At 41.8% G+C, this 21,810-nt stretch overlaps 2 protein-coding genes and 1 pseudogene across 2 annotated transcripts; all 3 read left to right on the top strand.

The window, feature by feature from the left end:
- The first annotated feature begins 3,752 nt into the window (after nt 1–3,752).
- LOC120702705 (MADS-box transcription factor 5-like) lies at nt 3,753–9,311 on the top strand. The gene is made up of 8 exons (XM_039986608.1): nt 3,753–4,220; nt 6,300–6,378; nt 7,182–7,243; nt 7,363–7,462; nt 7,589–7,630; nt 7,731–7,772; nt 8,246–8,382; nt 8,989–9,311. Exons 1-8 carry the CDS (start codon nt 4,036–4,038, stop codon nt 9,023–9,025), a joined length of 684 nt encoding a protein of 227 aa, XP_039842542.1. The 5' UTR covers nt 3,753–4,035; the 3' UTR covers nt 9,026–9,311.
- Nucleotides 9,312–11,091: 1,780 nt separating this feature from the next.
- LOC120702704 (rRNA N6-adenosine-methyltransferase METTL5-like) lies at nt 11,092–15,317 on the top strand. Its single transcript, XM_039986605.1, has 9 exons — nt 11,092–11,261; nt 11,390–11,446; nt 12,152–12,249; nt 12,699–12,768; nt 13,914–13,962; nt 14,366–14,454; nt 14,539–14,586; nt 14,724–14,783; nt 14,932–15,317. Exons 1-9 carry the CDS (start codon nt 11,202–11,204, stop codon nt 15,034–15,036), a joined length of 636 nt encoding a protein of 211 aa, XP_039842539.1. The 5' UTR covers nt 11,092–11,201; the 3' UTR covers nt 15,037–15,317.
- A 1,857-nt stretch (nt 15,318–17,174) lies between these two features.
- On the top strand, nt 17,175–21,507 carry LOC120701804 (annotated as a pseudogene).
- Nucleotides 21,508–21,810: the final 303 nt, after the last annotated feature.

Genomic DNA, 21,810 nt, shown 5'->3' with positions numbered 1-21,810 from the left:
TTTCCAGCAACAAAGCCCATTAGCTATTGGCTGGGTAGTCATTTACAACGATAAAAATATACTAGGTATTAGTTCAGACCATGTGCCATCACAAAATGCCTTTTTCCTCTCCTTTCATGACACTATGCAATCCTCCCACTCGGAGTACCAGACATACAATGCCTAGAAATCACAATCAATATCAATCATAGACCAGAACAAGAACACCAATGACTGTTGCAGTAGGATTTGTAAAAACACAGTAGTGCAAGTGGTAAACAGCTAGCAAACAATCCAAGCCAAACAACATGGAATTATCAAACAAGCACATTTATGCACCAGAACAATCCCTAATCCAAAAAAAGTAAGGAAAAGATACCCCCTCTACTATGACGCATCTACCTGAATAAGTAGAGGAAAATTAAAGGATGCACCTATACATACAGATAGAGAAGCTCACACCACCTGAATAAGCAGAGCAACTCCCTTAGAGAAAGGTAAAGGAAAGGGCTTGATTCAGGGAAAGATTGAAGTAAGAAGGCAGGAACCCATCTGGAAAAGCTTTAATCTTGTTGCTCTGATTCACACTCCTCACTGCAGGCATAAGGAAAAATAAAATCGGGAGTCAAAATGATGTAGTTGACAAGGTCAAATATATGATGCCTCTAATCAGAAAAGCATAGGAATTTCATCAGGAAAGAAAGGAGGATAGAAAATACAGGTACCTGTCTGTATCTACGCCCCTTCCTGATCTCACATCATGTCTCACGGACACCATCGCCGGATGCAGCAGCTCCACCAGCACAACAAAATTTTGGAGATCAGGCAAAAGAAAAGCAGACACAGAGCTCAAAAATGGAAGCAAAGGATAAGAGCTCACTGATCTGCAGGGTAAGGTTTGGAACGGAGAACAATTTGAGGGACCAGCCCAGAGAGAAACCACAGACCTAGGGTTTGGAACGGGAATGGGAGTGAGGAGCAGATAGACAAGGGAGGACGAGGCACTTATCTTGGTGCCGGTAGCAAGCGTAGGCGAAGGGAAGAGGACTTGCGTGCTCCCTATCCCGATGGACAACACGGCCCAATCCGTACTGTTCCGACGAGGCGACGAGACATCAGCAGGGAGAGGAGGTGCGGAGCACGCGTGCACGGCGATTACCCGCGCATCTGCCTCACCGCCAAGGGCTGGCGTGAAATCGAGATCTGCGGCCGCCACCTCTGGGACCTTGGGTAGGCTGCCAACGTGCGCACCAGCCAGATCTGGAATTGCGTTGCGGCCCCAGGTTGAGGACGGCGAGATCTGGTCCGCCCCGCGTGCCAGCTCCCCAACTGCAGCAGCCTCTCCCTCCCTCTCCTGCTACCTCACGCCAGAGCTGGAGCTGCGCGTCGCTCCCCCGCGCTAGAGTGCCGGCAGCCGCCTCTGCACGTGCGCCAGCGGGCGAGCCCTGGCCCTGCCACCGCGCACCCCGCGCCACTGCTGGAGCTGCGCAGGAGCTTGCCACCGGGATCGGCCGTCTCCTGGCCCGTCGTCGCCTCAGCCCGCAACAAGGGGAGGGGAGGTGGAGGCAGGGAGGGAGAGAGATGGAGGCGGGGAGGAGGAGGGTTATGGTTCGGGCTGGGAGGAGGGGGTTGCCGGGTTGGCCGGTTGGGTGGTGGGAGGGGGTGTTTGGAAAACCGCCTCGGGGTGGTTTCTGTAAAAAATACAGAATCATCAATTTTTCTCTTCTTCATGTGGAAATAAAGTTTAGAATGAGAGTCTATCTGTAAAATATGTGCACATGGTTACTATGCGGGTTGAGCATATTGGACTGGGTTGGGATTTTAATAAAATAGGAGGGTTTTTTTACAAAGCATCCAGAGCCACGGCTGAACGCCACGCATCCACTTTTTGGCATGGAACGCGGGCGTGCGAGCAAACAGGAGCAGGTTTTAATCAACCTGATTGGCTGAGCTAGTAGGGTCCACCGCCAAAGAGACCCTATCTTTACTGCTATTGGCTGAGCTAGTAGGGTCCACCGCCATGATGGCGTGCCTCCCATACGACTGCCGGCGGAGCTATTAGCCATGCTGGCGGAGCTATTAGCCAAAGGGCTTTAAGGTCCAAAAATCTATATAGACAGGGACCTTAAGCTTAGGTTAGGTCTAATAAAGCATTAACAATACAATTTATTTTTTCTGCTCCCCCTACCTGCCAAACTACCAAACCGTACAACAAGAGATATTTTCAAATGGGACCCACCTTAAAGCATGGCCCATATATAGTCTTAAACACATTGAGGGCAATTGAGACCTTTATACACTCGGGATACCCATATATTTATATATTTATTATTTTTACATACTAAAAAAATAGTGAGCCCGTCTTGAAACATGCGAGTTTTCAAGGCAGTACATGCATGTTTGCTTCAAAAAAAGGCAGTACATGACTAGGAATCAACTCGTACCTGAGATCTCCGTGAATTTCTCTGCATTCTTCGAGTCAAGATGTGTGTCACTGCTCACTAGGCAGGCACTAGCCATGCGTGTAGCCCAGCCAAAGTTGAGCCACTACTACGCATGAGGCTAGGCAGCCGCTGAGCCATCGACACGTGCCCCCACACCCTATCGATCGGGCCTGCACGCCATGCTCTCTCGCTCCCCTTTGCCCTGCCGCGGACGAGAGAAGGCGACAATGGACGCCGATGCTGCCGCTGCCATGTGGGCCATGACCAACGGCGGAACCAGGGGGGCTAGCAGGGGCCACGGCCCCCCTAAGGCTGAAAAAAAAATTGAACCTCCCTCTTTTTTTGGAGTATATAACAAATAATTAGATAAGTGATTCTACAATAAATTCAATATCTAAGTAGCTCACGTTGTATTTTCAATTAAAATCAAGTACATAGTCTAAGAGGCAATAATTACAAGCAAAAAGTAGTCTGTTTTGCATAGCTTCCTCACCGACTTTTGATGAAAGCTCTGTCAAAGTATCATTTTCAAAATGATTTTATCATGGGAGCCGTGAATAAAGCCATAAAACGGCTTTGCCTGCGAGCAAAAAATTGTGGCTTCTCGCGGCTACCATGATCCTAGGCGACTGAAGCCGTTTTACGAAACAATTTTTTAACACAACTTCAATTTCTACTTCATCAAAAAACTGTACCAGAGCTATTTTAGGAGGAGCCGCAGCCAGGGTTAATGCTACGTACAGTTTGCCTGGTACCGATGCACCAGGGTAATGAAAAATTTAGCACTAGCTAGACTTGCATTTACCATGTATTGTTAATTTTTTTATGGTCTTTAACGGTTGCACCATGATAATTTTAGAGGTAGCTTCGCCCCTAGCCGCAGACATGGCACATAGACTCTGAATCGTTTTTGCAATGGTATAACAAACTAACGGACGCCTCAGCCGAACTGCAGACGTACATACGTCGCAGTAACGCCGCCGGCCGCCGCCATGGCCATATGTTGGCTTAGCCTCTTGGCCCCCCTTCAAAAATTTTCTGGTTCCGCCGCTGGCCATGACCCATGAGACTATCCAGGGGCAGCAGGGTTCGGGCCGCGGTCAGGCACCAATCACGTCGCCGCTAGGCTGTTTGAGCAAGTTGGGGGGGAAAGCAACAGTGAGAGCAATGGCCGATTGACAGCTACACAGAGAGGAGAGAGAGAGGCTTTTTGAGAGAGACAGGGTGAGAGAGATAGGGAGGGAGGGAGGGAGAGAGAGGACAGAGGAGAGGGAGAGAGACTTTTCAGAGAGAGAAGGGAAGGGGACGACGGACGATAAAAGGCAAAGGAAATTAGGAGCCATGGCCGTACGTGCATAGCATAACTAAGCTACTACAGTAGTATACTCCACGAGGACTCCACCCACCAGGTGTCAAGGCCAGAAAGAGAGAAACTACTGCTAGTACTAGCAGCAGCTAGGGAGACGGAGGATAAAGAGAGAGAAAGTGCTTGCAAGAAGAGAAGACGAAGAAGAGAGAGAAAGTGCTTGCAAGAAGCGGAGAGAAATAAAGATCTTGCTGCTAGAAAGAGAGAGAGGGGGATCGGAGCTTCGGAACGAAGGAAGAAGAAGAGATGGGCCGCGGGAAGGTGGAGTTGAAGCGGATCGAGAACAAGATCAGCCGGCAGGTGACGTTCGCCAAGCGCCGGAACGGGCTGCTCAAGAAGGCGTACGAGCTCTCCGTGCTCTGCGACGCCGAGGTCGCCCTCATCATCTTCTCCAGCCGCGGCCGCCTCTTCGAGTTCTCCACCTCCTCATGGTTCGTACCCCACCTGCCTCAGCCCTACCTCCCTTAGCTTCTTCAAGCATGGTTCCATGCGCACCACCGCCGCCGATCGATCTTTAACTCCTGATCTCTCTGCCTAGCTCTCTATCTTTTTGAGAAACGTGGATGCATGTCTGACGAGTCGTGCCAAGAACTTTATGTGCGTGTGATACTCATTTGGACTTTGGTGTTCATCATGCCTAGTTTTATTTCTTTCCTTTTCCTTTGATTTGAATTTGTGTAGAAATCCTAGAAATTTCCCTGAAATTTAATTTCCATTTGGTGTTTCCTTTGTGGGATTTCATGTGCAAGGGAAGGCTATCCTTTTAGATCTGCGGCTCACTGCCTCTAGATCGTAGCCTCATAAAGCTCCTGTTCCTTTTTGCTGTTTGGGGAAATATCGGTTTGGTGGCCGTGTTATCATCTCAGTGGTTTGCTCACCTTTCCTCTTTTGTTTTCTGCGACTGCGAGAGTTCAGTAAACTTCAGTTATACCTTGCTATAAAAAGGTAGTCAATAGCTCAATATATGGGTAGAAGATGACACAGATGATCAATCTCACTTCACAATCTCTCCGTTCAATCTGTAGGCTACTGCTCTAACGCTTCTCGCCTCCTTTTAGCACATGTCAGAGAGCATTAGCAGCTGCTTGTTGCTAGTGATGTTCATCAAAGGGGCCAGCTAGCCTGCATATCTATTAGCTACCTGCTGGACCGTTCATCCCCAGATCTGGAGAAAGGCATAATTTTGTTTTTTTAAAAAAACTATCCTGTGTTCATCATGTTTTTTTTGTGTGTGTTCAATACTGTACCGTTGATGAGCGTCGTGTTCTTGGAGAGATCTGATTCCTCTCTAATTTTGATCCGTGTTTCTTGGCTAGATTTTACTGTTCCATTGAGACACCTCTCCCTGGCTTTTCTCCTTTAGATTCTACTGTTCCATTGGGGAATTGAGACACCTCTCTCTCTCTATCAATCCTCTCTCTACGTCTTGTCTAGCTCTCCTCTTTTGTCGTGCGAGCGGCTGCAGCAGGATGAGACAGAGAGGCACATGTACATGTGTGTGTTTTTTTTGAAAGATACATGTACATGTGTGTTGTGTATCGATTGGCCCGTCAGGAGTGAGGAGTTATCCTATGTTGGGGGCATGAATTGAATCAACCATTGACAGGAGGCAGCGTACTATCTTTCACTCTCTAGGCGTTGCAGGCAAGGGGCTATGCAAAATGCATGTGTACCAGGACGCTGAACATCGTGTCATATACTGTCATATCGTATGCAAAGGCAGCAAATCAATCTACGCCGTGTTTAGTTCCAAAAATCAAAATTCCAAATTTTTTTTCCGGCACCTGCATGGAGACTTAAATCTAGATGAAATAAAAAACGCATTGCGACTGCTGCCTGTAAATCGCGAGACGAATCTAATGAACCCAATTAACCTGTAATTAGACGCTAAATTGCTACAGTAATGCTACAGTAAACAACCTCTAATGACAAATTAATTAGGCCCATTAGATTCGTCTCGCGATTTACAAACGAATTCTGTAATTATTTTTATGATTAGTCTATATTTAGTACTTCAAATGTAGAAAGATGCCCTTTCAAAAACTTTACGGGAGGCAACTAAACACGGCCATGTGATGGAGAGAGAGAGAAAGTACCAGCTCGTCTGTTTTGGGGCTGGAGCCGATGTAGAAATAAGAAATTCAATAATGCAGGCTGACAATGCGCATGTCATTGTTCGAGAAAATATGCACACGCTATGTGAATTCAAGATAATTATAAAGCTACACTAATTCCAGTTATCATTTGTCAAAGTAAAAAATCATGTTCCGTCCAAAAGGAAAAAAAAATCAAAATCGTAATAGTGGATGGTGCATGTATGTATTGATGCAAATGCAACCTTTGTTTTTTTCTCTAGGTAGATTAGAGGAAACCCCATAATAATATAACTATATGGTTGTTAGCAAAATTGATATCACACGTTAATAGGACGATGCGCAAATATAAACATCACACAAGTATCAAATTAACATTTTGGTGTTGACCCTCATCAGTACTTGTTTTGTCAACAGTATGTACAAGACATTGGAGCGATACCGCATCTGCAACTTCGCATCTGAAGCATCATCAGCTCCAATCGAGGCTGAACTGGTAACATTCTGATTTCTGAATGCTATCTTTACTCGATGTATATTCATCTCATGTATGAGAAGAAAAACAAATTTTGGTATAGAGCTCTTGGGTGATTAGAAGCAGTCAAGAACCTATCAGCTTAGGAAATATCAGAGATATGATATGCACAATAAATATTATGAATGACACGCTAAGGCACTGCGACTGGTGCATGCATGTTAACAATTTTCATTACATCCTTATTAAGGAAATAAAACTTTATTTATTTTAATATGTTCTTTATAGACTGAATTAAATGAGAGTTTATATTACACATATTTTAATTTGTTGTGGCATGTCTAGAGTATTCAAATACGAAATAAGTGCACGACCATTCATTGCACCTTTCTAATGGAATGTATGATGGTCATATTGTGGAGTCCAATCCATAGTTTCATGTATACTGGCGAGCTCAACCAAAAATGTGACATATACCATCTGTAACTTATCCATTTGCTCTTTTTAAATCTCATCTATACATCCAATTGTGCTCCATGCATTCTGTGTGAAAAAAACGAGTGAAATTTAAATCAAATATGAAGGAAGAGTAGTACGGTGTAACAGCCTAACACAAGATTCCACATTTTTCCTGTTCCTTAGAATATATTTATGGCATAAAGTTCCAAAAAATGACATCCATGCATGAACTCATAATGAATGAAGCGTATGCACATTCTAGGCCACAAGTAGTAAACTATTTACATTGAGTGCGTGTGTATTTATGTATATCATGATCAAAATTCACTCAAATTAATTAGTGGATCTGATTTCCTATTGAATAGAATAATTACCAGGAGTACTTGAAGTTAAAGACAAGAATTGAGTTCCTACAAACAACTCAAAGGTATGTCTCTACTTTGTCATTTGTCCCTGGCTATGAGTTTATTTACGTCTGTTTGAATAATGTATATATCCATCCTACAATTATTATCCGATTAAGTTTATTTTGATCTTGGTCTGCAGAAATCTTCTAGGTGAGGACTTGGGCCCACTTAGCATAAAGGAGCTTGAGCAACTTGAGAATCAAATTGAGATCTCTCTCAAGCATATCAGATCATCAAAGGTAGTCAAACTGCATATTATGCATGCTTTCATTTATTTCCTTGGTACCAGAAGTGTCTAGTGTATACAAAAACAATGGTATAAGATCGAATTTCAGTAATTCCCTGACCGGTGGTAACTTTCACAGAACCAGCAGATGCTTGATCAACTCTTTGAGCTCAAGCGTAAGGTGATTCGCTTTCTGTATTAAATTTACTTTGGCCTAACTTCAGCATATCTTTAATTTTCTTTTTAAAATACCAGAAATACTAATCAAGTAAGCTGTGCAGGAACAACAACTGCAAGACTCTAACAAGGACTTGAGAAGGAAGGTAGCACATTATGTGTGTGTGATAAGTTTAGTTTACTATGTATGTTAATTCTTCCTGATGTGATGTGCACATTCCTGAGGTATAGATCAGAGTGTCATTCTGCTTATATCTAAAAAAATGGCATCAGAACATTGTTCAGGGAAAGTTTACATATATATACTGAGTGTACATATTCAATTAAATTATCTACTGTATATATATAGAAGCATACAATAGTATAGTTGAGGCATAACTATAATTAAGATGGAGTATGACTGTACAATTAAATATGACACAAGTCTGACAGTATTACTAGTGAACAGTGCCAACTAATGAAAGACTTGTAACTAAATTTCAAGCAAGAAGGAACTTATATATGTTGCTAAAATTTCATAATTCTATGAGAAATTTGAAAAGTATGTTAGTTTTAGTTAACCTTCTCAAGAGAAAGATCGTGCTATGTTCTCAATTTTCATGCTTTTATTATTTACCAGATACAAGAAATTAGTGAGGAGAACGTGCTGCGTCTGACCTGCCAGGACCTTGGGCCTAGTGGATCTAGCGGTCATGGCGATGACTCTAGCCAGGAACTCCTTCGCACTGCTGTTTGTGATCCTTCCCTGCATATAGGGTTAGCATTCTTCACTTGTTTCAAGTATATAAAGCTAGACTACTGAATGACTATAAAGTTAGTATGCTTATTTGACATGAATATAAGTGTTATTTTTCTGTTTCTATATGGTCAAAGCAGTTCCTTATATAGTTCACTGGTAAATTACTACTCCCTCCAATCACAAATTAGCACTCAAATCTGTCTAGCTATCTTTGACCATCAATGCAAATAGTTTATAACATGAAGTTGACTATACTATATCCATATCAAAAATTAGTTTTACAAAATAAGCTAGTCTGTTTGAAATAATTATTTTTATAGAAATCTGCAATAGTCAAAGTTTCACCTGGTAGACTGTCTCGATGTCCTAAACCAAAACAGCTTATTTATATTTATGATCAAAGGGAGTACTTCATAGTAAATAAAAATATGGAAAATGATTAACATACCTTTATCACTTTATCCATAATTGAAGGCAGTATACTTAAACTGGACCGCTAGGTTACAAAATGGTGGACCATTTTATTAAAAACTCTACAAAACCATTTACACTACATGATTTTTTTTCCATTTTGAATATATGTATAACCTTCATATAGTTCTAACTTCCCCACTCTTATGTAGGTATCAAGCTTACATCGACCATCTGGGCAAGGAATAAGTTGTTTCATTATTAGGGCGCTAGCCAGTTATTAGTGCACTAGCCAAAGTGTCATCTATATATTGGACATAATATGCTTTTGACAAAACTTCTAGCTTTGAGCTAGAACATATGTACTAAACTAAGAGCTCAACGTTTTAGACTCTCTCGAGTTCAAGAAGAATGATCTGATGATGAATGCACTGCATGCTAAATAAGTCCATATATATCTCACTTTGAACTGATTATATTATAAGGAGAAGTATGTAAGTAATTGGCAACTAATGTTCAATAAGGCTTCTGATTATGTGACTACTGACTAGTGGTAAGTTACATGCTTATCTCATTCGAGAAAAAGTTACATGCTTATCTGACTAGTGGGTATCTCATCGATTTCTGAATTAATTTATATCACCTTATCACTTGTAAAGAAATAGGGAGAAAACAAATCGCCCTGATTCAGTCTTCAGCATAAAAATGTAAATAGAGAACTGGCAATAGAAGGACAATAATGTCAAAAGAACAAATGGAACATGTTTAGACTTTAGCACACAAACTACAAAATGGATTCAGAATATTTTTTTTGAAAAAGAAATGCTTCATTTGAAGCTTTATGACACAATATATAGATTCGCCAAGATATATCCCTAAAGCCTGTGCCTTTATATATATAAGGTTATTTGTTATCCACTGCAATTTTATTTATGTGCGACTATCTAACTAGAACCATTTTCCTCACGAAGGTTTTTACCATCCTTGAGGACGTACCAGAATTTTGGTACCTGATATACAAACTTTTAGTACCTAGACACCGATGGAATCTCATGTTATAATCTGTACCTCTCGGTGCCCTTCCAAGGACTGTAAAAACTTCTTTCTTCTTTCATGTTTTTTTTCTTTTCTGGTATTGGGTTCAACGAATTAATGTTACCAAGGGCATGATTACCTTATGCCATGTCCACATCTATCTCATTACCAACTTAACACGATCGATCAACACCATGGAAAAGGTCAACATGTATAGAACCGACAGACGTTCTTCACAAGAGAGTGTGCTGACTTTATTATAATTTGTTGCAGCTGCGGTACGGGTGTAGATTCTTTGGGAACCAGTGATGCTTATCAGTAGTGTTTTCTGTTATTCCTGCTTAGCTACATCTGGCCCTTCGCTGACAATCAATTCATACTCTTACATTCCTCCTCACCCTGCCTATCACTCTTTATGCATTTCAGCATTTTTTATAGTTACAAAAACCAAAGGTTTGTTCGTTCCATGCATGAACATTGAGATATACCGTTTCAAGTTTTGCCCCTTAAAATTGTAGACTTTCAAAGTTTGATCTGTGAAGATACATACACTGTTAGCTGTTTACAATCAGTCTGTAATTATGCTTTGTTTGCTACGTTTCCCCATTTTGTGTATTCTATCTTTAGCATTCAGTCCACATCAACCATTAGTTATTGGTATGCAGTTTGGAGAACCTATAATAATGATGCATACCCGCATGCTTTTCCTATGGCCTATCCGCCTATGTGACGCATCCATCATCCTCAAAATTAAAAGCAGTTTTGCAGTCAGCATCAAACAGAAGGCAGCAGAAAAACACCTTGGCATTAGGCCTCACATGGCTCTGTGCCATCTCTCTCCGAATTGCTTTCCAACTCTTCCAACTAGGCAGCTAGCTATGCTAGCAGTTGTAGTGCAAGGCGTGAGACCACTGGATTTAATTTCTCAGTTGATCTAAAAAAAAGATTTAATTTCTCAGTCCAAACTGCTCCACTAATGTTAGTCCAAAATCTCTCTGAATTTAATTTTCTCATGTCGAGTGGACGCCAAACGGAGAGATGGGCCTAATTTACCGAGCCCGTTTCGGCCACGTTTTCTTTCATTAGTTAGTTATGGGCTTTCTTCCTCGGCCTCTTAACACCTGCAGCCCATTAGTAAATATGGGCCGACCGTGCTAATACTGGTGCGGTGAAGGCCCAGACCAGCCCAGCCCAGCTCAGCCGGGCTGGCGGGCCTACCCGTACCGGCCCCAAAAAGGCTGCGCCCCCTCGGCGGAGTCAGGGGCGCCAGCGTCTCGAGTCGCCGCCTCGCCTCGCCGGCAGCAAGAGCTCCACCACTTCCACTCCACGGCGTCCGTCGTGTGCCCCGCTCGCACCGGAACAACGGCGACGGCGACCGGCGGGGGAGGAGATGAAGCTGAAGCAGCTGGAGGGCCTCCTGGGTGGCCTGACCCAGTTCCCCGCCCCCAAGGTAGGTACTCCGCCGCCGCCGCTGCGTCTCGCTCGCCTTCCTTTCCCGTCTCCTGCCCGGTTTTGGGAAGTGGGGAAAAGCGGGGGGAGTATCTTACTTTTGCCTTTGGGGCGGCGTTGTGGGTGCAGGTGGAGCTGGAGCAGTACCCGACGGGCCCTCACATCGCGTCGCGGATGCTCTACACGGTCAGTGCTGCGCTTGCATCCTGCTCCGATTCCGATGCTTTGCCCGGCTTTGCTTCGGGAGGGAAGGATGCCATATTTCTCTTCTCGGGATGGTTCTGGGGATGCGATGCGGGTCTTTGTTTGTGGTGCGACTTGCGAGTGGAATTATGGAATTGGGTGCCGGTGCCACCAAGTGCAACAGCGTTGGTTCTGCATCGACTGAGCTACTTCACTAATCACTATAGGTTCACGGGCTCACGGCTAGTGTAGGTTGGCTTTTGTTGACACCAAAACTTGGCGCAAGGACAACAGCTTTATTATGGAATTGTAGCTGCTTCGGTGCTCTTTCACAGAGGAAAAAGACGATTGGTTAATGGTTGTTCATTTAGTTGTCCCTTCAGATTTCAGTTTTGGCAGTAGACTGCCTATGCTTTTAACTTTGACTGGCAATTGTCATCGATGGGAACGTTGATGACTTCCATCTAAGTACGAGCTTTGGAATATTCCAGCTCCTATGTTTCTGTCTGTTTTGATCTATAATTCAACCTTTGGCCATGGCTCACTGGCTGTTGTCTAGGTAAAAGTGCATGCAAAAGCCTTAAGCTGACAAATACTTCTTTTGTGTGTTTTTGTACTGATCTGGTGCAAATGGCAGTCATATGATGAAATTCTACTCCTTATATACTTAGCCTTTTCATGCTCATGGTGTTTTGATAAACCAATCAGGCGGAGAATAGTTTTGATGACATAACTGGCAAAGTGGTTGCTGACTTTGGCTGTGGCTGTGGCACCCTGGCAGTGGCGAGTGCTCTACTGGATGCTGAGTGAGTATGTTTAAGCTTGTAGTTTTTGGCAATCATGTTCTCTTTGACTGTCCCTCTTGTGTCTGCTTAAATTTTCCCCCTTTTATCTATGCAATAGCATCACTACTTTATTAATCCTGATGATCGTAGTACTTCTTTTATGTGCTGATTGATCAAAATAAAGAGTGTCTGCCTCTGCAATTGTGTGGTGATAGACTGTGCTGCCTAAGTTATTTTTTGGATAGTAATTATTCACACTTGTTTTAGGGGAATCTAAAACATCGCAGTATATTATTCCATGGCATACAATAAATTAGATACTGCAGAATACTTTTAAATACTCCTCATTGCTAGAAAGGGTAATATAAATCAACGTGTATCTTTAGTATCTGAATGGTTTTTTGTTGATAGTTTTATTTTAATCTTCCATTTCTAATTTTAGTTGCAATGGTTGTGATTGAGATTAACAGACATGTTATTGGAATTGATATTGACCCACAATCACTTGAACTTGCTCAAGAAAATTCTGCTGATCTGGAGGTATGCCATTTTGGTTCTTACTTTTCCACTTTAACCACTCTTTTATTCTGAAAGGTAGAACCTTCACTTTATTAACCCCTCTTGTTTTCACCTGTTGATTGTTTATGAATTGCATCACCTTCAAGCTGTAAATACTTTTAGATGATAATTCTCACATATGTGGTGCAAAATGCCAATATGCATCTTCATGTCAGTCATGTTAAAAGTTGTGCATAGCTTCAATGCTTAAAACAGATGTTAGTGTGTTTTTTAGCAAATCTACTAGCTTAGTTTATTATCTCCTAGTAGCATGTTCTATGTTTTAAAGAAAAAAATTGACCATGGGAGGAGAAGAGTAGCACATTAAATAGCTAATTGCATTTCTACTTCAAGTTATAAAAAAGGTAACGTGTACAATTAGATATCCTTGACTGTCAAAGTTCCATTCCCAGTAAAACTTGAGATCTATGGATTCTATGTTGACATCATGTGAGGGACCAAACATATATTCTGTAAATAATTACACACCAGCAGCTTGTCGCCCTAGCTTCAAAACCAGCCTTAGTTTCTTAAGCTGAGCCCAGAAGCTGGGGCCACATGGTTGAGCTATTTTGGGCTGATTCCATAGATTGAACTGTTCCTTCAACATAACATCATGTAAGCTTAAGCTGATGGGAATTGATTAGTGTAGCTAATATTATTAGCATGGGCTTATTGGGTACACCCCAGCTATGCCATACATCACTGCAGTATAGTGAATCCAGTTTGTGTAAAATTGTTAAATTGATAAAAAAAATAACATGTGTCCTTGACTCCTCGTAGAAATCAGATTCCCTATGGTGGAGGCATGGTGCGTTTTCAATCTTGTATTCGTATATAACAGAACAACACTTATTGTGTATTAGGTGAAGTGTATCTAAGTTCTCCTATGTTAGTCCTCTGTTTTTGCTGCCTCTTGCATGATAATTTTTCTCTCGTTGGTTTCTCTAGATTATTGAATGACTTTTATTATCTGGCATAAAAAATTCCTTTGGTTATATTCAAACACTGTTCAAGTCGAGCTGAAAATAATATCTACTGACTCATAGTTTAGCTATTTGTATCTAACTATATTTTCTATCTTGTCAGTGACATGTCTTTTTCTTACTAAATGTTTGATTGTGCAGCTGGATATCGACTTAGTTTGGTCTGACATAAAGAACTTAAATTTGAAAGGTATTGTTCTCAACTGCTTACATATTCTAACTAGGCAGAAGTGGACCTCTAGTGGTTTGTTGGTTGGTGGTTACCATATAAATTCTACAGACTGCAACTATCTTAAGTAGTTCATGTCCAGAAACTTGTTTCACAGACATAGTTGCAGTGTCCTTGCTGAACATCGCAGATTGATGTCAGTACAGATTGAACTGTGTTTATCAGCCGTTAGTGGCTCATAGTTGTAACAATTATTGGTCCTATCAATGTTCAGGCCAGTGAAGTTGATCAAACAGTATCATACGGAACAATGCAACACATTCAAACGTCTTCCTTTTCTTCTAAATTGAATCATATGCTTATGCTTTTGGTATTCCAAAGCATTCCCCAGCCACTTTGGCTGATAGAAAGTAATTTGATGCAGGCTTCCTTGTTGACGCCGTTGTCATGAATCCTCCTTTTGGGACACGCAAAAAAGGAGCGGACATGGAGTTCCTTTCTATGGGCTTGAAGGTCGGAATGGTGTTTGTTTTCTGTGGCGGTTTCCACTGAAAGATTATGTCATTGACGTTTTAAGTTTTCATTTGCTATTCACAGGTTGCTTCGCAGGCTGTCTATTCCCTACACAAGACTTCCACTAGAGAAGTATGTTTTTCCCAGAACAAGAACAGAAAGTCCACGAATGATCCTTACCGTTCCAATCTTTATTTGTTTTTCAGTCCTCATCATGTATTTGGTAATTTCTGCCATTTCACGTTTGTTTTCATGTTTCTAATCTTCAGCATATCAAGAAGGCAGCCTTGCGTGATTTCGGTGCTGTCAGTGCTGAGGTTCTATGCGAGGTAAGCATATAAACTCCAGTCGCTTTTCCTTGTTAACAGGAAGGTATTAAAGTAACAAAATGCTGGAAGATAATCTTACCTAGCCGTTCTCCAAGGGTCCTAGTCCTGCAGCTGGGTTCTTAATCTCTTCCCCTCCCCTACATTGCAGCTGCGCTACGATCTACCCCAATCTTACAAGTTCCACAAGAAAAGGGAGGTGGACATTGCTGTCGACTTGTGGCGCTTTGTTCCCAACGCCCGACGCAGCAGCTAGCACCCTGCGCCCCGCCGCGACATGAACAATGAAAATGGAGATATATACGGTTGTCTTGCATGGCTCAAGTCCGGATTTGATAAAAGAAAAATCACGCGCGGTGTATCTATTTTCTGTCAAATGTTGCGCCGTGTCCCTGTATCTCCTCAATGGCATAGAGCATTTGGCTATTGGCTTCAGAATCCGTTGAGCTGGGGAACATGATGAACCGGGTACCAGTACCACTATGCTCAATTCTGAATGGCAACTTGGCAATCGCTTTAGGGCGAACCCTGCCAACATCTAAGCTAGCGACCGCCACGGGCCATGGCAATGGCACCACCATGCCCACTAGTCGCTTGTCCTCGAGGCTCAAGGCCGGACTCAACGCCAGCGATCGATCAAAACTTTTTCACGAGCATATTCGTTCCCTCGCAATCCACGGGCGTCAGACCAAGCAACCTGCAAGCCCTAGTGGCATGGCTGCCGAGTCGACCGCTGCCACCCTCATTGGCCATCCCCTCCCATTTGTACCGTGTGTTCGTACGTTCATCTTGTTTATGCTCTCTTCTGTAGTTGGTGGTTGGTGCTGATTTGCTGTGAGAGAAAAGTACTGATAGCTGGTGCTGATTTGATGTGAGAATAAACATTGTTTGTGGCAACTAGCAGAACAGACTTTTCGGAAGGGAATCAGACATTTAGACAGACTCTCTTTGGAGCCAGACTTGTGCCTATGTTGGGCCTCGGGACCAACGAGGGCATGTTATTCCTCTTCCCAACCGAAAACGGAATAAGCCACGTTTGTCCTGGCGCCTTCACGCGCGTCCTTGTAACCAAGGCCAGCGTGTCATTAGCATGCCCTCAATCCTCTTTTATCCTCTTTAGTTCAACTGAAATCCTACTTTAAAAAAGTAGTATAAATATTTAACTAAAAATGATTGGAGATGCACCTAAGAATCACTAATTTGCACCTCTAAACATCATGATGGAGATGTGCCTTGTGCTTGTGTTGTGTGCAAGCTGATACGTGCGTGCCAGATGCCAAGCAATGAACACAGATGTGCCTTGTGCTTTTGTGCAAGCTGATACGTGCCTGCCAGATGCCAAGCAATGAACACATTCAGGCAGGCATATATATTCCATCTTGTCCCACTGGTGTACCTATCAGGCTATGGCTATCACCCCACTTTGAAGAACAAACGCAGAGCAGGGGACAAATCTGCCAGACCCAAGGCTTTCCCCATTGGGCATGCCCTCGCAATCCGCTTGTTAAACCAAAGCCCTAGTGGCACGGCCGCGCGCTGCCTCCTCCTTTGGTGATTGGTCACTCCCTCTTCATTGAGTAGTAGAGACTTAACCTTTGTTGTAGTTGTGTTTTGGATCAGACGCCTGCATGCCAGCTCTCCAGCCTATTTTATGTGTTCTGTGTGGTGTGTGTGCTCCCACGTCCATGTGTCTCATCTGCGACGCCCACTATGTTCTTCGCACCCCCTCCCCCTCCCCAAGCAGGGTTTCATTTACCGACTGGACCGGCCAAACCGCCGGGGTCCGGTACCGGTATACCGGTCCGGTTTGGCCGGAAACCGGTCGAATTCAAATTCAAATTAAAAAAACTCAGTTCAACCGATTCGTACCGGTATACCGGCCGGTTAGACTGGTTTACCGGCTGGTTTGAATTCAAATCCAAATTTAAAATCGCATGTGTAACCGGTTTGGAACGGTATACCGGCCGGTTTGACCGGTTTACCGGCTGGTTTGATCGGTTTACCAAGTGGGCCTTAATGGGCCGTCTCATTTTTTCTTTTTCTTTTTTGGTTTAACTTTAAATGCCCGAAAAGTATGTTAAACGAACGAATTTTTGAGAAAATTTGACACCATTAGATTCGTTGCACCTTGAAGTATTTTTAGAAATTTATTATGAATTTTTCATTTTTTTAATTCAAATTTAAATTTTGAATTTGGACCGATTTTGTACCGGCCCAAACCGGAACCGGACTGGACCGGTTTGATCGGTAACCGGTTACCGGTCAAACCGGACCGGTTCCCAGTTTTGTAAACCCTGTCCCCAAGGCCGATCGACGACGACCAATGAGGCCGCGTGATTCCTCGCCACGGCCGTGACTCAAGACGGAATAAGCCATGTTTGTCCCGGCGCTCGCATGCGTCTTCTTTATAAAGAAGAACAGCAGCGCGCCGAGGCACGGCGTCACATCTCTGCATCACGAGGAGCCATCCCAGCCGGCTGCGGTGACGACGACGCCATGTTCAGAGCTGGAGGGAGCAGCAGCAGCAGGTGCGGCGTGCTGCGCGCCCACAGCCACAGGGCTCCGGACCAAGCACTCCCCTTCGCTCCGCCAAATAATGCCGTCAGCGTCAAGGTATCATCATGCAGCGATGGAACCTGTTGCAGTGTTGCTGCTGTCTGATCATCCTCTCGTCTCGCCCTGCTCAGTAGCGGCAAGGCTGTGTCATACTCATTCCTGCACCTCAGTACTAGTGGCAGAAAGAGCTGAGGTCGAGCCTGCTCTAATAAATGCAAACTTTTTTTAGGAGAAAAACTGTTAACTTTTGGATCTTTGCGATTTGCAAATTGGTGATCTATCTAGACCAAAACATAATAAGTTGGTACTAGCTAGTATATATGTGTAACAGTGTAAGATAAGAAAGACACACGCCTCTCTAAATTGCCGTCGTCGGTTTTAGGTGCCATCGCCTGGATCGAAGAACAAGCAGGCCCTCGTGTGGGAACTGTCGAAAATTCTCGAGTCAGTCTCTTCAAATCTCCTGGAACGGTTCATAGACGCAGCGTACAGATTCTCCGAGCAGCCCGCTCTGAATGAGGTAAATGTGTAAAGATGATCTTTCTCATTTGCTCTTTTCTCACTTGCATTACTGCTTTATACTCCATAGGCTTTAACTTAAAAAACACTTATTGCTCATTGCATTCGGTCAAAAAAAAAACCTTGAAATTAACTAGCCTATATATAGGCCTGATTGGTTCTTTACAGCATGTCTTCGTTAGTCCCTTTTACTTGTGCAGTATGTACTTTATCAGTCTACCGATAGTAAGTCAAAGATACTTCTGTTTAATCTTGTTGAATATGCAAAAAAAAAAGTTCAAAAAGATATGCAAAAGGGTGATGATGTCATCGGACTCATATTACTGCAAACAAAATTGAACAAGTCGTCTACAGGGGAATTTTCGACCTGTCAAAGAAATCGGTGAGGCAGTTTTACTCAACGATCTCAGTGGAGAGGTCCCAGAAGATTTTCCTGAGGGTGTCTACATAAGAAATGGTGAGCTCCACCTGATTCATGTTCACTACAGTACGGATTACTCATTTCACTTGAATGTATCAATAAGTTCAGATTCACAACACATTATTACAAGTAAAATATTTAGGAAGCTGACATCCAAGTGCCTAAAACTTTTGGACTGACGTCATAACTTAAAAGAGAATACCCGTGTCTTGATGTATTTCACTACTTTGACAGGTCCAAACCCTCTCCATCCAACACAGACAATAGCAGATTCCATATTTGGCTCAACATCATACATGTATTACGAAGGGCATGGAATGCTACATGCTGTGTACTTTAACAAGAGCAATCTAGGAGAATGGAAGATATCTTACAGGAACAAGTATGTGGAGTCTGACACCTTTCAATTAGAGGGAGAAAAGAATGAAGTGGCTTTTGTGCCATCTGCTGATGGAGAACCCTACGCAACACTAGTCGCATTTGTTCTTAATATTGTAAGTCTTGCAAAACTTGACAGTAAAAATAGATGGAATCAATTGGTAAATGGAATTTTAATTGCTAAAAGGTTAGTTATGATAAACATTAATTTCTATGAGAAAATTTCCAATATATTTTTTCGAAAAACTATAAGCTCACGAAGAAAGGCTGTTATAGTATGAGTAGAAGAATACTGCAATCTAGTTCATTAATCTTTTAGGACTCAGAAAGCAAATGGCAAAACTCTTAATTTTTAAATGAACGTGCGATATAGCTTCTTCTGCAACACTGAGCACTGACAGAATTTTTGTGGCATAGTTGAGATTTGGAAAAGCTGTGAAGGACAGCGCAAATACTAACATATTTGAGCATGCGGGACGAGCTTTTGCTATCACGGAGAACCATCTGCCATATGAAATCGACATCAATAATCTCAATACACTAGGACGTTATAACATCAATGGAGCTTGGGACCAACCTTTCACTAGTCATCCAAAGGTATGCAACGACAGCTGTTGACTATTCCTCCACAAACTCCTTGCTGCAAATGTTCACGGAAAAAAGGGCAGTTGTTCTAACCATTTACGGATCCTTTACAAGTCCACAAGCCAAAAAAAATTGTCACAAATTCACACCATGGTTCACAATTTAAGATGCATGCAAAAATGGAGCATCACAGTATTTTTATAATAAGTTATTAAATATTGTTTATCCTGCTATGTTATTATCAACTGTAACTCTTGACCAACAAATTCTCACATAATGGCTTGTTTTTACAGAAGATTCATGGAAGTGGAGACCTGGTGATAATGGGGACAAACACTGAAAAACCCCACTATGTGTTTGGAGTAATTTCGTGTAAGTTGTGAAATGTCAATCGATTTTCCATTCAAAATGTAAAAAAAAATACATGATGAAATAAAAAGTATTTAGGTAAAACCAATGTGTAAACTCAATATAGTTTATTTTAACATGACTGCATTGAACAATAAGATAAAAAAAAGTTCCAGATATGAATGTGGAAAATAAATTTGAAATATATATATATATATATATAATTTTTATCTATTGAATTATCTTAGATACTAACTGGACATTTATAGCATACACTGCTAAAATTTGTCATTTCACATATTTTATCATGCACCACAACTGTTGTTAACTATTGATGCCCCTTTTACATGAATAAGCTGATGGTGAGAAGCTTCTTCACAAGGTTGATCTCAACTTTGAGGAAGGCAAACTCATTCATGACATTGGAGTAACTACAAAGTATGTTTTGTTCTGTTTATAAGTCATATTAGATACCTCTAAACATCACCTTTTCTTTAACAAATATTTCATCTATTATAGGTACAATATTATAATGGACTATCCTCTCAGATTTGGCATATCCAGAACATTCTTTAAAAAGCCGTAAGTGAACTTCATATACATAATCTTTACAGGGCAGATTCTGCCATAACAATGTGCATATATTTATCTTCAGATTTATTGAAAATGACATGAATGGAAAATCACGTATCGGGGTAATGCCTCGTTTTGATGATGCTGACTCCATCATATGGTTTGATGTTGAGAACCATTGCAGTTACCATTTATTTAACTGCTTTGAGGATGGAAATGAGGTAATTCCTATAAAATTTAAAATGCAGCCTAACAGATAGAGATGAACAGGATTCATATGACAATAAACCTTCCATCGGTAGTAATAATAACTTACTCCTATATCAGGGTTGTTCATGTATTTCTGTTTCATGTACATTGACAAAAAGCCTGTGAACACAGGTTGTTGTTAGAGGTTGTCGGATACTTGGTTCTATTATCCCTAGTGGCCATCATAGAGCCGACAAGTCAAAATGGTATGGAAGAGCATTTCTCCGACCTGATAAGGATTTAGAAGATTTTGATCCTTCACTAGATGGCATTCTCTTTTCTCGCCCTTACGAATGGAGGTTAAATTTGGAAAGTGGCACTACAAATGAAGGTTATATTACCAGTGAGAAAGTTGCAATGGATTTCCCTGTCATCAATGACAAATTTATTGGCATTAGAAACAAGTATGGATATGCTCAAGTAGTTGACTCTTTAGCAACCAGTAAAACAGGTAATATATCCTTAACTTAATGTAACGATTTTTGGGAAAAAATATTTTCTTTGTTGTTTTTGTTGTCCACCCTGTTACACAATTAATGTTCACGGCATATGTTCATGTTGATTTAAGTTACCTGCGTGATCTCCAATGCTGTATGTATATAATTCTTTGTAAGCGTGCAGGCTTGTTTAAGTTTAAGATGATAGCAAAGCTGCACTTCGACAAGCCAGATAAGGTTAGTTGCTACTGAGTATTGCACAAAGTATCAGATATGTTTCGTTAGCATACAGAATAAAGTATCAGAGAAACCTCAGGAAAACAAGCAATTTATCTCAGTGGAGTACCACACCTTAGAAGAGAAACAGTTCTGCTCTGGAGTTCAATTTGTTGCAAAGGAAAATGGAATTGATGAAGATGATGGATGGATAGTTACATATGTCCATGACGAGGGAACAAACGTCTCTCAGGTAATTAAATTGTGTGCTTGAGGAGTATGCCACATCATTCTTCATTACTTGTATGCCTTAGCTAACCAGATTTCTTGTCTTCTCTAGGTCTACATTATTGACGCAAAAATGTTTTCAGAGGAGCCTGTAGCAAAAATTACTCTACCTCAAAGGGTTCCATATGGTTTCCATGGGAATTTTTTCTATAAGTAATTGCAAATGAACTGTAGCAAGCCATACACTACTTGAAATAGAGGATTTACTTTTCATCATGGTTAGCACCTTCAAGAACTGTTCAATCAATCATCGGTTTTGTCTGCACCGGTGATTTTGGCAACAATTGTAAAGGACAATGGCAGTTTAGTACAACCTTTTATTTGTTGTTTCCGGAGTTTGACTGTATTCTAGTTTTTATGTAATATCGGCTTGTACTTTGAAGTTTGAACTCGCTTGCTATTCTCCTTAAGTGATAGTGAAGTACTCCTGCAATCTTTTCTAAGAGAAAAAATGCCTCGT

This window comes from Panicum virgatum, chromosome 4K, assembly GCF_016808335.1.
Source record: "Panicum virgatum strain AP13 chromosome 4K, P.virgatum_v5, whole genome shotgun sequence".
Taxonomy (NCBI): domain Eukaryota; kingdom Viridiplantae; phylum Streptophyta; class Magnoliopsida; order Poales; family Poaceae; genus Panicum; species Panicum virgatum.
This window is presented reverse-complemented; position numbering and strand designations above follow the sequence as displayed.